Genomic DNA, 15,587 nt, shown 5'->3' with positions numbered 1-15,587 from the left:
AGATGTGGGCTGCGGAGGATCCAGCCTGTCAGCCTGCATGTGCGTCAGGAGGAGAGGAGGCAGCTTGTACTCCGAGCGGGGTGCGTGCACCAGCCATATGCTGCTTTGCCCTCAAATAAAATGCTCAAGCTTGCAGTCGGTTGGATGGCTTAGCTGGGGAAATTGCAAAGAACGACCGTGACGGTGCTGGGTGACCAGAGCAGCAAGAGGAAGAAAACGGGAGGAAGCGAGAGGGGCTGGGACGTGAGGTTGGGCTGGCCCAGGTCCCTCACCCCAGGGCTTTGGCTGCGGAGCTGCTCGGGGCAACAAAGAGCAGCCCTCCGCCGATGGCCGCCTTGCCAGGACACCCCGCGGAGAGGATTTCCTTCCACTTCGGCTCCAAAGCTTTTGCTGTTGTGTTTCGTGGCCAGGAAGAACAAAAGCCTGGGGCTGCAAGCTGGCTCCTGCCAAGGTCTCCCCAGCACCCCGCCGGCTGCGGGGCGATGCGGGCGGCCGCAAGCTGGACCGTGCCGTGGCGGTCTCCCACCACGGAGCTGCAGCAAGGAGAAGGGTGGAGGTCACAAGGAAGACTTTTGATCTGAGTCTTTTATTTTTCGCTCACACTGAGTCGTATCGCTGGAACGTGACTGGCAAGGGGAGCATCCGCAGCAGGCGCTGCCGGGCCGAGTACTGGGGGAAACTTGTCCTAAGCTTGGTTTTAACTGGGCTTTCTCCCACCGTAGGCAGCGTTGGGGGCAGAGGGGAATGACAGCGCAGTGGCCTGGCTGGCAACTGGTCTGTGCCTGCCAGCAGCCCCGGTGTCCTGCGCTGTCCGTCTCGGCTGTTAACATCAGTCTTGTTTATTGCAATTCCAGATGCTCCCTCCTCAGCTCATTAATGTTCTCGGAGCAGACGGCTCTCTCACCATTGTATTTTGTAATTAGATTTTGATTTGCTTTCAGAGAGAAGCAGCAGCACAATAGACATTAATTTACCCCAAGCCTCGCTTGGTCTCCTCCGTGTCACAAGGTCAGACCTTGGCGTGCACCATCTGCCCTCGGTGCCTCCCCCACTGTTTGTCTGTGTGTTGTTCCTGCACCGCATCCCCGTACATTTAAGGGGGTTCCCTTATGCACGAAGGGAAAGGAGCTGTGAGGGAGGGCTGGAAGAGGAGCCTTTGCCCGAGCCAAGCTTGAATCGCAGGGACAGGCGTGAACTGGATTTAAATCGATGGCGTGGGGGAGCAGCCTGTTGTTCTGCAGCCCTGTGCCTGCTGTCTGCAGAGCCTGGGTGGCCCCTGGTGCTTGTAAACCCTTTAAGGCATGATGTAAAAGCTGCAACGTAATATTGTGAGTGAGTAAGGACAGAGAGGTCCCCCGCAGCGTGGGACTGTGAAAGCGGAGCGGTGGGGATAGTCATGGCTGTCTCACCAGCCCGGAGCTGGTCTGTGTGGCAGAGCTGGGAAATGGGCTCTGCTGGTCCCCGCGGCCCTGGACCAACGGTGCTTCTCCACCCCAGTGCTACTCCTGAGTTCCTCAGACTTCATGTTTCAGCCTGTGGCACTGGAACAAGAGACCAGCAAGAGCCAAGCTCATGTCTGTAATGGAAACCCTGCTGTCTTCTTGTGTGGGCACTCATGGGGCACTGGGAAGCAGCAGCAGCAGCTTCCCAGTGCCTCACCGGAGGAATGGCAACACCGGACCGTGGCAGTGTTGCCTCCAAGGGTGGATTTTAGAAGAAGGAAAAGTGGCTTTGAGTTTCATTTGGCAGAAAGCAGTAGCCATCCACATTGAGAACATGTTCATTATTGCTGAGGGATCTGCTTTTCAGTTCTTAAATTAGCTTTAGCTGGCTATCGCTGGTCGGGGTTGGCAGCATGGGTGGCAAGATGAGCAGAGGCAGTGTCTGTCCTGCTGGTGACATGGGCAGGTGCCTCTGAAACCTCCACGTGTCCCAGACGGAGGTAGCTCCATATCCTATGGAAGATGGATGCACAGGACCTTTCACAGTCCAGGTTCACACAACAGCGGAGAAGCGCGGAGCGAGGGCGGGAGGACCGCTTTCCCACTGGCAAGGGCTCATTTCACTGCAAGCAGTTGTGCTTTATCTTTGCCAGCATTAACTGCTGCAGCTCAGGATTTATGTTAGTAAGTGAATGCAACCAAGGGCTGATAAATCAATCAGCACAACCAAAAATAGCACCTGGCAGCTGTTTGGAGCTGGGGATCCCTTCCCCACCAGTACACGCAGAGCAGGAGGGGATTTCATCCACCCCGGCCGGGTGCCAGCCCTGCGCAGAAACAGCCGTGGGCTGCTGGGGAGACCTCTTGTCTGACACCTTTATCTGCAGGCAGCCACAGTAATTTTTCCAGACTTCTCTCCAACATGCATCTCAGCCAGGTATTTCCGTCGCCAGGGTGAGAGAAATAACTGAGCCAGCCGCCGGTGTGGAGAGCAGCTTTGTGACTGATGCTGCGTGCTGCTGCACAGCCTGACATCTTGGGATCACCCCAGACCTCAAATAATAAGTGATCGTTTTAAAGCCTCTCACAGCCGATCGTGGATGGAGTCGCAGAGGGAGTCCAGGGCTGCGGTTTCCAGGTCCTCCAGGACAGCGTGGTGATGCTTTGTGTAGGGATAAGGTTACCAGAGGAATCCGGTGACTCTGGTTTTTCCACTGGACTGCTGTGCTTAACCACCTGCACAGGAGCCAGAGAGGTTTCTGTAAAGCTGATCAGCCTGCATGGCGTCTTGTGAGGGGGTGTATTTCCTTGCTCCTTCTCCAGCGGCTGTTCTGGAGTGAGTATTGAGTTTAGCAGGCGTGCAGCCTGAACCAGGAGCAAAGGGTGCTCCGAGAGGATCAGCTGCTTTTGGGCTGAATAGTCCGTAGATTATTTCCACATCTGTGTTAGCTTTGGCTTGATCCCACAGATTTGCAACAGCTGTTGGGAAGCGGAGCAGAGATCCCCTCTTTAAATGGATGATCAAATCCTCAGAGCGTGGAGTATGTTATTTCTATGTCATCCTCTTCACGGCAGGAAAAACAGCTTTTAAAAGTTGCTGAGGCAGCACTCTGCCCTGCTGCCTGAGCTATCATCCCATCATCCTGTGGTTTCAGAGCAAGTCGTAATTTGCTTTCCGCATCCCACGCGCAGCCTGACACAGGATCCTTTGCGAGGTGTGCGGTTGTGCAGGTACTTGGACAAGGGATGTCTTTTTTATTCCCAGGCTCCTCTTCCTGCCTGGACCACAACCAGCGGGTGTATGCTGAGTGGGACTGAGGAGGAGCTCATCTCCTTTCCAGAGCCGGCGTGTGTGCAAACCCTCGGCATTTAACCCGAAGAAAAGCTAACTGGTGCGGTAGTTTGCCGTAAGACGGGTTAGGTCATCCTGGTGTTCAGAGGCTTTAGGTGGAGAGGGGATGTCTGTGCTGGAAACTGCAGTTCAGCTGCAAAATAGTGGTGTGGGAATCCCATAGTGAGCAATCTTAGTCAAAAAGCCTGGCTAAAATGAACCAGCCCATTTCCTATCAAGGTTCTCCTCTTTCAGGTCAGACCTGCAGTAGAAGGAGCCATCAGGCTTCCTTTGGTAGTGTCTGACAGGCTTTGGAAAGCCGAGTCTGGCTGAAGAGGGCCAGGGTGGTGGGAATGGTGGTAGATCCCGGCATTCGTCCCGTGGCACATGTGTTTCATGTTCCCCATCAGCTTCCCTAGTGCACAGGAGAATCGTCGAACCAAACTGCTCCCAGCGGCAGCAGGTGTCACGTTGACCATTTTTGATGCTTTTTGACCCTTTTGACACACTTCAAGCTTGCTTGAGGCGTTCTCCTGCGGACCCTCAATGATGAGTTAGAAGTGGCAGCCCTCCGTTTCATGGGGACGGAGCGTCTGGATTGCGGATTACCCGTACTGCAGATGTCTGGGCAGCCAAGACTAGTCTCTGCAGTTTGGGCCCAGTGGGGCCTGGTGGCATACACGTCCTGAGAAGACCCAGGGCCGGTTGCTGGCAAGAGCTGCCAGGTCTGCGGGACCCCGTAGACTGCCTGGAGCCAGCCGTGCACCGCTCCAGCGCTTCCAGCGAGAGTGCCTTTGGTTTGGTTTAGTCTTAGCCCCTTACCTGGGGTGTCCCAGCGCCGTCCCCTCAGCAGAGCAGAGAGATGCACTCTGAGGTGCAGAGCCTGCAGCTTCCCCAGCCAAGCAAAACTGCCGGGACCCGCCGTAGTGCCCCAAGGGAAGCGTGGCCCGTACACAAAGGGCTTGACAAAATGAAGTGTAATGTAAGCAACTATTTAAACAGAATGATCCAATTGCTAGTTGTAATTTCCTCATTGTTTGCAAAACCCTCTTAAATGCCTGTGATCCTTATGAAGAGCTTTTCCCCACCATTAAACTTCACAGAAGTGGATTTTACCTTCTGCGGTTTGTGTGAATTGGCGTTACGAATGAGTCTGCTTGTCCCAAGAAATATGTCTGTCGGAAATTGCAGGCTGGTGGGCAGGACACAAAGACCTTTCTCTTGGTCCTAGTAGATGGATGTTAATAAAGTCTTCCTACATCAGTATTAATGCTTTCCTTCAGACCCAAGAGGGTTTTGCTAACACCTCATTGCAAGTGAGCTGGCTCATGTCGCTCATTCCGGCATATCTTTTGTAAAAAGGTGGTGGAAGAAATATTTAATACAGTGCCATTAAAATCTGAATGTGGATGTGACTTTTCCCCTCAGCTAGATCTCTGGTGAGCAAGCCAAGGGATGTGGTTTGCTCTGCCTGCACGTCGCATCCCTTTCCTGCCGTCGTTTGCTCGGTTCCCCAGATCATTCCCGTCTTGGAAAATGGGATTGCCTCTATTCGGAAATCAGGGACAGCGATCCACAGAGCCATGGCTTTATTCTCTGGGAAAACACCTGGCTCCGGTTTCCACGTGAGATACTGATGGAAGCAGCAGCACGTTGTGTGAGGGTTTCTCCGGTTCTCGTGCTCAAACCCTCGCTGGGACTGGGTGGGATTCTTAGTCCCCTCCTGCCCTTCTCCTGTTTCTGGGTTTTATTCTCCAAACCCCGGCGAGTTGTAAACACCCGGAGCCTGAGGGACTTTGCAGAGCAGAGCTTAGGGGAAGGTGGTGATTCATTTCCTTCCCCTCTGGCTCTCTGCTATGGTTTGGCTTTTGTTTAAAAGTTTGATAATTCACCGCTGGGCTGTTTAGGTTGAAATGCTCTCAGAAATGTAAGTAAACGCGGTGATTGCAGCAGCTCCTCCGTGCGTGGCGGGGAGACGGGCTCCTCCGAGACCGGTGGCTTCGCCGCAGCCAGCCCGCACTTGCAGGCTGGGCCGTGCCAGCAGCTGTCGTCGTCTTGTTCCTCCCCGTCCCAGCAAGCTTCTGTACCTGGGTTAAGCTCCAGATCACCCTGTGCCAGAAGCATATGCTGAGAAATGTCAACCCAGGACCGTGTGACACTCAGAGCGCTCAGCCACCGGTGTTGTGCAGAGCCGAGCTCGCTGCAGGACGTAATGACCAGCAGACAGTAACGTCTGGACCGGGACGCCCGAAACATGGCCTCCGCAGCCCGCACGGCTTCTGCCCGTAGCCGGCGGGCACCGCTGCGAGGCTGGTGGTGCGGGAGAGGTGAGCTGGGCTACGCGGCCCCCGGGCTGATGTCAAACCCGTTAATCAGCTTCTGGGAGCAAACCCGGGAAGCCCCAGTTGCAGAAGAATCCTGTTTCTGTGTGTTGGCCTTGTTTTCAGCGTGGCTGTGTCTTGGCAGGGGTTACTGGTTTGTTTAATGAACATTGAAATGGGAGGGGAGGAAACAGCCAGGGAAGCATTACAAATTGCTTCAGAGCAGTGGCATTAAAAGTATTTGTGCTTACCATGTCTTCTAAACAAAGTATGGTGATTATCCACATTTTACTTGCAAAGAGGCAAATGCAACAGGAGGAGAAGCTTTGCCCGCGCTCATGGGCAAGCCCGCAGCAGGCGTGGGACAAACGGTGTTGGTGGTGCGGGTCCCTGCGGGCGCTGGAGGTCCAGGCTGGCCCAGCAGCTCTGGAGAGATGCCCTCGCGGGCCTTCACATGCGTTGCTGAAGCACCGGCTCTGTTTCTTTGCTTAGCTCTGACCTTTGGTCTGAAAGATGTTAATGCTCCAAAATCTTCCTCTGCCAAGTTTACCTTCCTCCTGTTCCCTCCCAATCTCTTTTTTACAGCTGAAGCTGTGGAACAAGTACAGAGTCTCCAACATTCCTTCCCTGATATTTATCGATGCCTCCACTGGGAAGGTGGTTTGCAGGAATGGCCTCCTGGTAATCCGAGATGACCCAGAAGGTAAGACCTGGAGTCCCGTGTCCCATAGAAACATGGGCACAGAGCTGCCTTTTCAGTTCAGTTCATTTTCAGTTGCCTTGGGCAGAGGAGGAAGGAGACAAACAACTGTTGTCATACTTAACTAATCAAGGCACTGTATTATTTTCAGCATAAAATTTTCTGCATCACTCCTGCCAGATCTTGTGTTTTGGTTTTGCTTGTTGAAAAGAACAAAGATTTCCCCTCCAGGATTTTTGTCTGAAGTGCTAATGAGGAAAAAGTTAGACTAACTGAAACATTAAGTTTGAATTTTTCCCTGATAGAGGCACGTGGACAGACAAACTGAGGGTCCAGTCTTTCCATATCTTGGGAGCAGAATCCTTCCAAAGTAGTGAGTGGGACTTTATCATTGACATCAGTCTGTTAGGATCATGAATTCCCCATTATTTACAAACGTGACAGAGAAATGCTGCCGTTCACCATTTCTGAGGTTTACTGAGCTGGGGGTTGATGTTAAATCCGTCTTCTTCCAATTTGCAAAAACAAAAATCAGCAAAACGTGTGCCCTTACTCATAGACACTGCAGACCCATCATTCAACTGCTAGGCTGTCCATGTGCACATAATTACCAGCCTGCCGTTTCTTCATGCAGTAGATGCCAAGCGCGGTGGCCGAGTCTCTAATTCAGGTGGCAGGAACTGTACAACAGGTACACGTTGTGGCCTGAGCCATCTCTGATGTTTCCTCTTCTCTGACTGAATACATAGATCGATTGCTCTGAGAGCTGGCAGCAGATGATTCAGAGCATGTGTTTGTGTGTACGCACACTTACTTGCTTTGGGGTGCAGAGGGTTAGTCTAAGTTTATATATAGGTTTTTTTAACATATATATGAAAAAAGTCTTTTACATATATATATATGGTTTTACAAATAAATAAATATATATTAAAAATACATGTTTAGTATCAGTATAAGGCAAATAGTCTGACTGCATTCCTGAGCACGTACCACCTTGCCCTGTGTTGTTAAAACAAATGCTGTTGATAAGGAAAAGATGCCTCATCAGGCACAAAACCCAAGCAGGCTTTGTCAAGCTGCAGTTGCTGCAACTTGGACTCGGGTGCAGCCTACCTGTGAGAAAGAGGTGGCCCTGGCTCCAGTGCAGGGCTTGGCTTTCCCAGCTCCCCTGTATCTTTGCAGAAGGTGGGATTTTTTTTTTTTTTTTTAACTTCTTGAAACTGTAAATGCTACATATGCATCTTGCTGTTTTGTGTCTTCTTTCCGCCCACACCCTGACCCCTCCGCAGGACTAGAGTTCCCCTGGGGGCCAAAACCATTCAGTGAAGTTGTTGCTGGGCCTCTGCTAAGGAACAACGGCCAGACGCTAGACAGCAATGCCCTGGAGGGCTCGCACGTGGGGGTCTATTTCTCCGCACACTGGGTGAGTAGTAGGCGCTTTGCAGAGCAATTAGAGCGAGCTCAGGGGGTGCTCTGGGGATCCCCCTGCAGCTCTTGCTGCAGAGCTCTGTGGGAGGGTAAAGACCTCTGGCTGGCTCGTGTTGAAGCAGTTAAGATGATCCGGCCGTTCTGGAAGAAGCTGTAGCATTGCAGTGCCCCGTCATCCTCAGCTGGCCCTTCAGAAGGGGAGGAGTGGTCAGATTTTAAAAATGGAAGAGGTTGTGTTGGCAACTTACGGGCCATAAGCCCCAGCCAGGTTCAGGGCTGCGGCCCGGCACTCCAGCAAAGATGAGGTCCCATCTGTCTTCTCATGGTCACTGGGTCGTCTGGACCTGGTGGGTGTGGGTCTGGCCCTGTGGAGGAGACGAAGTCCTTATGCACGTGTTGTGTTTTGCAGTGCCCGCCGTGCCGAAGCCTCACAAGGGTCCTGGTGGAATCCTACCGGAAAATCAAGGAGGCGGGCCAGAAGTTTGAGATACTCTTCGTTAGTGCAGACAGGTCAGGAAGCGCTAACACCCTGTGCAGGCAGGGCTGGCCGCCCCCAGGCTGGGGAGCTGTGAGCATTGCTGGTTTGGTTTGAGGAGGAAATTTGATTTGCAGTAGAGCAGGTTGGCTCTGGTATGAGAAAGGCTGCCTGAGTCCTTGCCCTCTGCCCAGCAGCGAAGCGCGAAGGGGCATTAGCGAGGCAGTGGTGAGCTGAGAGCAGGCTCTGTCCGTGGAGCAGCTCTGCGTTTCGCTTTCTGGCTCGTAGGTCTGAGGCCTCAAGGATGCTTGGGTGGCTGCTGTCACCATGGGTTGACATTCAGATGCCCTGGAGCGTTTGAAATATTATACTGGGGAAAAGTGCACCCTGGACCCCTGCTTGAGGGACTGGGAGCTTTAAATTTCGTCTGGCTCTGCCCAGGTTGTGTCTGCCAGCAGCCCTTACTGGTGGGCTTTGGTGCAAGGGATAAAGGGCCAGGTTTTTAATGAGAAGAGGCAAGAGCCTGGCAGGCAGAGGGGCTGTACGCTGGATCCCATGCCCTGTTCCCCTTGCACAGGTCAGAGGATTCCTTCAAGCAGTATTTCAGCGAGATGCCCTGGGTAGCCGTGCCGTACGCTGACGAGGCCAGACGGTCGCGCCTGAATCGACTCTATGGCATACAAGGTAGGAAAGGCCGCGCTGATGCACAGCTCTCCTTTCTGCTCCTTTTGTTGAATGTGTAATGTCTCCTCTTCTTTAACTAAAACAAGAAAACAGCAAAGCAAAGCACAGTGCCCCGGGCAGAGCCGCTTCGTGTTTCTGCTTTCCACAAACTCACATTCCTACCACCTGCCAGGCAGGCTGTTAGTTGAAGCAGGACTTCCATAAACAACCTAATTCTTCCTGGAAACTTGGAAGCTGTTTTTGGCTTGGATGTTTTTTGCCTAATTACTGATTCATTTATTTTGCTTTTTCTTGAAGGTTTAAATTTCATTTTCTTGCTGTTTTATGTAATGCAAAGGCAGGCCATCGTTCTCTGCAGAGACTGAGGAAGATGGCATCTGGTTTATGTTAGTGACAAGAATTACAGAAGAGTGCGTGTTTGATGTAAACCATGGCTTTGCTTTTACTGTACGTGCCAGTGCCAGAATTCCAGCAGCCCTGGCTACTCAGAGGGGCAGGGGAGAGACTCTGTCTGGGTGGCTTCAAAGAGCCACGAAGACGATAAAAGCTCACAGCAACCCTCCTGGGGACTGGCACCTTGTTCCTGCAGGATACAAACTGCAGCAGAGATGTGCAAGGTGACTAGCTCACAAGGAGGTCTTCTGTACGTACATATAGTTTCTCCCTGTGCTTAAAGGGTCTTGTACAACGTGCCTGTTTCTTGTCCATGTCCATGCGGCATTGGTGAGGTGGGCGCAGGCTGGCAGAGGGTTAATGCAGTCTGCAGGGGAGGAGGAGTGTTGCCAAAGGTGGATGAGAGCCTGGGGAGAGTGGCAGGAGAAATAATGCCTGCTTGGGGTCCTCTCCAAACACCCTTTCTGGGGTGAGCTCAGGTGCTGTCACTCAACTCTGTTCCCTGACCTTAAACCAAGAATAACCATTCTCCTGCTTTAAATAGTCATCATTTTGCTGCTTAATTACCTTCCCATGAGGCAAGAGCTTTCCAAATTAATCTGCCTCTTTCCCGGCCCGCTCCCAAACCTTTCCAGTGCTGGTTTCAGCTGAGCGCTGCAGGACGGCTGCCAGTTTCACTGGGACTTTCTGTAAATAAGGTGTCCAGACATGGATACTTGAGCACCAGGCATGCTGTAGCCAGGGAAACAGTGACAACAGCTTTCCCTCTGACTCCAGCCACCGGCTCCTTAAACGTCTCTCTTCATTGTGTGCTGACCTGAAAATATAAATATTTGCTGTTCTCCTGTGCCCTGACCCGCTTCCTCTGCCAGGGTAGCTCCCATATTACCCCTGCATTTCAGCTGCTCTCCCAGGGATGCTGACCCTGGGATTTGGGCATGTTGGAGGGCAAATCTTTCTGCTTGTCTGCCATGGTTTTCCCATAAAGCGAGAACCTCTCTGCAAGGATGAACTGCGATCCCACAAAGTGACATTGAAATGCGGGGGCAGGCTAGTTTGCACCCTGCATGGGGAGCATTGCTGTCCCACCTCCCTTCCCACTCGGGTGCTGCGCAGGCTTTGTCGGGCTGGGCTGGGCTCTCTTTCCCCACTGCAGTCCAGGGTGGAGCAGGGTGCTGCGGGGAGGGTGCCGGGGCACCGGTAAACGAGGGAGAGGGCTGAAGGGAAACCCCTGTGCTGCTCCCCAGGGGCTCCAGGTTGTCGTTGACCCCTGCACAGGCAGCAGCTCAGGATCCTCTGTGCCAACTTTAGCATTGCCCGCCTGTTTGCAGTCAGGCTTTCGCAGCAGGCTGCCGCACTAGCTGCAACGAAAGCTTTCTACAACCAGAGCTTCATGTCATGGGCTCCGCTCATCGCCACTGATGGTTATTCCACCTAAATGAAAAAATCAGCCCTATGTAATCTCATCTGCCTTTCCCTTGGTGCATGGCTCTGATGCTGCCAGGCATCTTTGAAGCCCCTCTTTGGAGCTGCACCTATGCACCAGCGAGAGCATGGAGCCCATTCAGTGTCCACGATACCGTCCTGGTGGTGCCTTGGGTTGTGAGCACAGCATCCACGTGGGGTGGTTTTTCTGCTGTTTTTTTAAGGCCAGGAGTTGAAACAACAGAAGAGCTTGTCTTCCCTGACTGCTTTAAGTTCCTGAGTGGTGGAAAGCAGCAAGAGAGTCAAATCTCTTGTTGTTTTAGTCCTGTGTTGGCCCCTACAGCATTCAAAAACTCAGTATAAAATATAGGTTGAGTTATTGGCCTTTATTTGGGTTTACTTGAATGCCTCTATTCATAACCCATGTGCAGTCAGTGGGCTGTACTGTATCCCCCTGTATTAAATTGCCTCTGGGTGCAGCACTATCTTGAGAAAGAGTCATGTCTTGTGTCGTGACTGCTTAGAAATAATCCTCTGTTGTGCAGGCAGCTCCTGGTCTGCATGGCCCTGCCTTAGGTGAAATCCCCTGACGCTAGCTCTCCTTCCGATGGGGTGGGGAGCACGGATCGATTTTATGCTTGGATAGGAATTGCCCCTCTTTGTTGTGTATCTTATGAGACCTTTTGGGTTCCTGAATATTTCCTGTGGACTCCGTGGTGTCTCTCTGGGATTTGCAGTCCCTTGGGGGAGCTTCCAAAAACTTCTTTCACCCCTGCCCCGTGCTTTAGCCCAGACACCCACCGGTCACTCTCGCAGCCCAGCTGGCGGGAGCAGCCTGGAAGTCACTGTTATAGGAGGTTTCTTGTACCAGGTTTCTGGAGCTTTCTTCTGAAAAGATGAAAAAACAGCAATAAAACCCACCACCCGTCCTGCGGTTGGTGTATTCTGAATGTTTGCTGCATGTCAGCACCCAACAGACTTGATGCAGATGAGATTTCCATGTCGGATGTGGGTTTTAATATATAAGTAAGTAAATGTATTGCCAGGTTCTGTAAAAAAATCATTTGGCCCCTGTATTTTCATAAAAAGCTAGCCCCGTGGGAACCGAATCCATTTTCTAATGCATAAAATCAAACTGAGCCAATCTATGCTAATTCTCATCCAAGCTTATACAATATTCATTGCAGAGTGTCTGATCTGTGATTCTTCTTGATAAGTAAATTCTGGTGTTATGACTCATGGCAATCACCAAAGCCCCCAGAAGGCATTAAAATAACAAATAGTGGCTGCTATGAGCAGGGAAGGGGGGACGGGGGGAAGTATTTGGGTTAGTAGCGGGTGTGAATAAGGTTAAGGACAGTTCCCCTGGTCCTGCTGGTCTGCGTCCCATGCAAAGAGGACGTGTTTGCCAGGGGAGCAGTAACAAGGTTCACCTGGGAAGGCGAGGCTGATGCTATGGGATGCCACCATGAGCCTGGTAAGGCTATATCCTAACCCCAGGGACCTGGCCAGGGATGTGCAGGAAGGGGCTGAGGACTTAAGGCAGCGATGCTTGGGACCGGGAGCAGATGGGTTGTTGCAGCCTCAGCCTTCTCCAGGCGGGTCCAGAAAAGGAAACCAGAGCTTCATGGCTGGTGGGAAACCTCTGATGCAGGGTAAAAGCTGCAGGGATTGACCCAGCACAATGTCCTGTACTTCCTAACAGACTGAAAACCCAGGCCCAAGTTTTCTGATGCGTTATTTTTATTTCCCAAGTGTGCTAAACTCGGGATAAATTATCTTAAAGACTCTTTGTTTTCTGAGTCAGTTTGGTATTTGCAATTGGAGGTTTTAGTGGATGAGTGCCGTGGTGTGTGTGTCCACACAAATCGGGTAAGTCGAAATCCTTTGAATAGTGGATGAAGTCCCTGGTAGTTGTGGGATCAGACAGCGATCTGTGTCTAAACTGGGCCCTTAATTTTTCCAGATCAGCAAAGCTCATTTGCAGTCTCTGCCTTGGTATGCTGCATTGTTCATGCTGAGTGGCGACGGGGTACCAAGCTGAACCCACGTTTCTAGCCTGTCCCTCATCTATAATGCAGATCTGGAGTGGACAGAAAAGCAAGCATTTGGGACAGGGTTGGGAATCCTAAATGGATAAAGATCAGAATCATGTGGGATGCTGATCACTCTATGCTTTTCCTGGCTTCAGTAGTCGTTTGTGCCTTGCAGGGTAGGGCCGGAGTGAGATTTCCCAATTCTTTACAGTCTGTTTAACCCGTCCCTGCCCTAGAGCTATTTTGAATACCATCAGGTAATGAATAAGCCTTTTTGTGATATAAAATGGTTTTCTTGGCATACCTTTAGGACTTGCAAGCCCAGCCATCGGGCCTCGTTCCTGCGCTGCTGCTCTTGCACCAGCCAGGAGCGTGCAGCCCTGGCACACCGGCAGGAATGTGAGCAGCGCTGCTAGGCTGGAATGAGGGGAATGCGGCCGCTTGCCTGGACCTGCCGGCAGGCGTGGGACAGACAGACGGCCATGTATTTCCTAGAGAAATGCCTAGAATTCAGAGAGCTTGTGAGTAATGCACTGTTCTACGAACATGAGAGTGCACTGCCCCGGCAGTCCGGCAGGGGCAAGCACACTGGGTGCCCCTGCTCAGAGAATGGCTCTGCAGGGTATTTCTAACCCATGAGCTTTGAAATGAACCTTTGGAGGAGGGCAGGAGGATTTGAGTTGCCTCAGTTTGCCGGTTGTGATTGGGGGGATGTCACTGGGTGAAGGCAGAGATGCTGGATAGCAAGCGGATTGAAGCCCGGGTAGTGAGAAGCAGACAGCAGCACCTGGCACTAACACCGGGCACTTGACCCATCTCCTGGGGCCTGATCCCAAACTCTCCCCTCTTCCTTCCTTGCGGGATGTTTCTTTGTCTCCCTGATGGGAGAGGAATGCTGTGCTTTCCAGATGAAGTCACCAACATGAGCTGCTCCTGTTGACTCCCATGACCGTTTTGTGGCCGGAAAGCCTCGTCGGTGCCTTATCAGATGGGATGGCCACCAGCTGGTGTCCGCCCTGCCTCACTGCCGGCCCGGCCGGGTTTGAGTGGGTGACTTGGGCTAAAACTCTGCGGCAAGCACGTTCGCCTCCCTTACATGAGGGCAGCGGCCAAGCAACGTGGATGCCAGGTTCGTTTGCAAGCGTTGCCTGCGGTTTAGCCGTGTGACAAAGTCTGCTGGCGTTAGTGTGTATGGTCCCGCTCCGTCTCCACTTGCAGAGGCATGCACTGTCTTTTGAGTATTCCTGGGGGCATCCGTGGCCCTGAGCACTAAATTACCGTTATTAGTGCTGGTCTGGGGCCCTTTCCTCCACCGGTGGTGTCAGGTGCCTGCCTTGCCAGGCTTGGGTGGTACGAAACAGCATCTGAACCAGGTAATAACCTTCGATTTGTCATGCACATCCCCGTGCTCTGGAAATGGCTGGGCGGTTAGCGCCAAGGAGGGGTGTGAGGGTTCATGGAGGAGTTCGTGGCTTCAAAATATATGGCATTCCTTCTGGGAAGGAACACACCCTGCTTCCTGGCCGCTGTTGTCTGCAGCCCGCCCTGCAGAAGAGTTCGCATGTGTTCCTGTGAACCGGTGACTGGGCTCTTCCAGCGGCAGCCACCTCTGAGCGCTGGGGCGATGGTGCCTGCGGGGCAGTGCTGCTCTGCCTCACACGCAGGAGGCACCTCTGTCTGGCACTTTGCAAGAGGGAGCTTGCAAGGAGCGTCCCTGAAACCCCTAGTGGGCTTTGCATCCAGGAGCATCAGTGTCAGACAGCAATGACCCCTGCCTGCACTCGGGCAGGGAAAGGCAGGCAGTGCCAGAGCCTGTCTCCCAGCTTCCTGCGCTGGCTGCTGAATTACAGTGCTCTGCTAGGACGGAAACAGGATCCAGGGACCCCATTCCCACACCGTGCATGAACTGTCGAGAGGCAGCATTCTCGCTGGGCTCCTGCCAGAGCCGGAGGCAACAGGAAAAGGCCTTTCTCCCCATGCCCTGTCGCTGGCCAGTTCACGCTTTGGCTGACCCCCCCCCTGTTTTTCTTCCATCGCAGGCATCCCGACTCTCATCGTCCTGGACTCCAAGGGAGACGTGATCACGCGGCAGGGGCGGGTGGAGGTGCTGAACGACATCGAATGCCGCGAGTTCCCCTGGCATCCCAAGCCCGTGCTGGAGCTGACAGACTCCAACGCCGTGCAGCTGAATGAGGGCCCGTGCCTCGTTCTCTTTGTAGGTATGGAGCCTTGCTGCTTTGAAAGCAGAGCCTGTGCTCGGGCAGGGGACTGGGCTACCTGCCAGCTCGGCTGGAGCTGGCCACGGGGCTGCGAACCTGCCTCCAGTGGTGACAGCATCCATGGGAAGGGGCATCAGCCTGTTTCCATCACCAGGAGCAATGCTGCGGGGTCCAGAAAGGCTATGGGGATACAGAGGTCCCTGTGGAGTTCCCTAGAGGGATTCAAAGGGCCTAACAGACCTGGAGCCTTGCCCGTACCAGAGAAATGGGCTGCTGCAGCTCACAGGGGTGTGCCAGAGCCTGCCTGCGCCCGCGGGTCTCCTGCAGCTCCAGCCCAGCCACCCGAGGGATGTGATGGAGCAGCGATTTGCAGTGGAGAGGAGCTGTTGTATCAAAGATGGTTCAGCGGCGGCTGTGGAGAGGAATGCTGATTAGGTGTTGGGGAGTACAAGAAATGCACTGTCATGGCCGGTGTGGTGGAGGCAGGGAAGGCCTTTCTGGAGCAGCGACTTCAGGCACACGTGACATACCAGAGGAGGCAGAGGAAGCATTTCTGGGAGGGATTGGAGCTCTGTGCTGGAAACCACAGCTCAGGGGTTGAATCCCTGAGCTGAGCGGGGCTGTGGGAGTCAG

At 53.0% G+C, this 15,587-nt stretch overlaps 1 protein-coding gene across 1 annotated transcript in view; it reads left to right on the top strand.

The window, feature by feature from the left end:
* Nucleotides 1-15,587, top strand: part of NXN (nucleoredoxin) — a gene marked incomplete at its 5' end in the record, with an annotated part of 51,942 nt that overhangs the window by 31,361 nt on the left and 4,994 nt on the right. The window contains 5 exons of the mRNA XM_082008423.1: nucleotides 6,180-6,297; nucleotides 7,584-7,717; nucleotides 8,132-8,232; nucleotides 8,775-8,881; nucleotides 14,775-14,954. Coding sequence (XP_081864549.1) covers nucleotides 6,180-6,297; nucleotides 7,584-7,717; nucleotides 8,132-8,232; nucleotides 8,775-8,881; nucleotides 14,775-14,954 — 640 coding nt within the window. The remainder of the gene's footprint in view (nucleotides 1-6,179; nucleotides 6,298-7,583; nucleotides 7,718-8,131; nucleotides 8,233-8,774; nucleotides 8,882-14,774; nucleotides 14,955-15,587) is intronic.

Source organism: Phaethon aethereus, assembly GCF_964289735.1.
Source record: "Phaethon aethereus genome assembly, chromosome: 19".
NCBI lineage: Eukaryota > Metazoa > Chordata > Aves > Phaethontiformes > Phaethontidae > Phaethon > Phaethon aethereus.
Note: the sequence above shows the minus strand (reverse complement) of the source record. Positions and strands in the feature narration are given on the sequence as shown.